At 52.7% G+C, this 770-nt stretch overlaps 1 protein-coding gene across 1 annotated transcript in view; it reads left to right on the top strand.

Annotated features, from left to right (window-relative positions):
* LOC107690126 (solute carrier family 25 member 44-like) overlaps positions 1–255 on the top strand; it is a 3,716-nt gene extending 3,461 nt beyond the window's left edge. Inside the window, exon 3 of the mRNA XM_016488360.1 lies at positions 146–255. Within this exon, the coding sequence (XP_016343846.1) occupies positions 146–255 (110 nt within the window). The remainder of the gene's footprint in view (positions 1–145) is intronic.
* The last annotated feature ends 515 nt before the right edge of the window (positions 256–770 follow it).

Here is a 770-nt window from a genome sequence, read left to right as displayed (position 1 = left end):
TGTTTTTTAATATAACTCCGATTGTATTCGTCTGAAAGAAGAATGTCAATACACCTAGGATGCCTTCAAGGTGAGTAAATCATGGGGTAATTTTCATTTTTGGGTGAACTATCCCTTTAATCAACTTACCTCTGTCCCATGACAGTTTTCCTGCATTACTCGTCTGCTACTATGTCCGAAGTAGAACCGTTTCCTTCCAATCACGAGCTAGCCGCTGCAACTCAAGCCACCGGCTCGAAGACGCCGTCTTCTTAAGCCACCGGCTCTAAGGCATAGCCTCGCAAACCAACGGAGAAAAAGCGCCTCCTTCTCGGCCAAGTGAAGGAACTTCATCTTCATCCAGGCCCAGCTCCCTGTGAACGAAGAGAAACAGCAGACCATCAGCAAGCCGGGGCCGTGCCCCAGACTCCGCCCTTACAGATCCTGTACTGCCTCACTCCTCGGCTCAATCAGATGCCGCAGCTCCTTCAGGCACCACGCTGCCTGCTGCATCGCACGCTAACATATCCCATCACCCCTTTTCTACCCTTCCTGCTTCTTTTAAACTAGTGTGAGGATGCCTCCACTAGCCACTCAAGCCCAGCTACCCTACCACTTCCCTTCTGCAACCTCTGCTCCCCTTCTCTCTCAGTGGCCGGCAGCCCCCACCGTAGTCGCCGGCTCAGGACAATACCAGCCAGTGATGCAAGCTAACTGGCCTCCTCCCTCATTTCCTTCGACTTCTTCTTACTCCCTACCTCAAGCTCCAGGGGCTAGTGCAAGCGCGAGGC

This window comes from Sinocyclocheilus anshuiensis, unplaced genomic scaffold, assembly GCF_001515605.1.
Source record: "Sinocyclocheilus anshuiensis isolate Anshui unplaced genomic scaffold, SAMN03320099.WGS_v1.1 scaffold1649, whole genome shotgun sequence".
Lineage (NCBI taxonomy): Eukaryota > Metazoa > Chordata > Actinopteri > Cypriniformes > Cyprinidae > Sinocyclocheilus > Sinocyclocheilus anshuiensis.
This window is presented reverse-complemented; position numbering and strand designations above follow the sequence as displayed.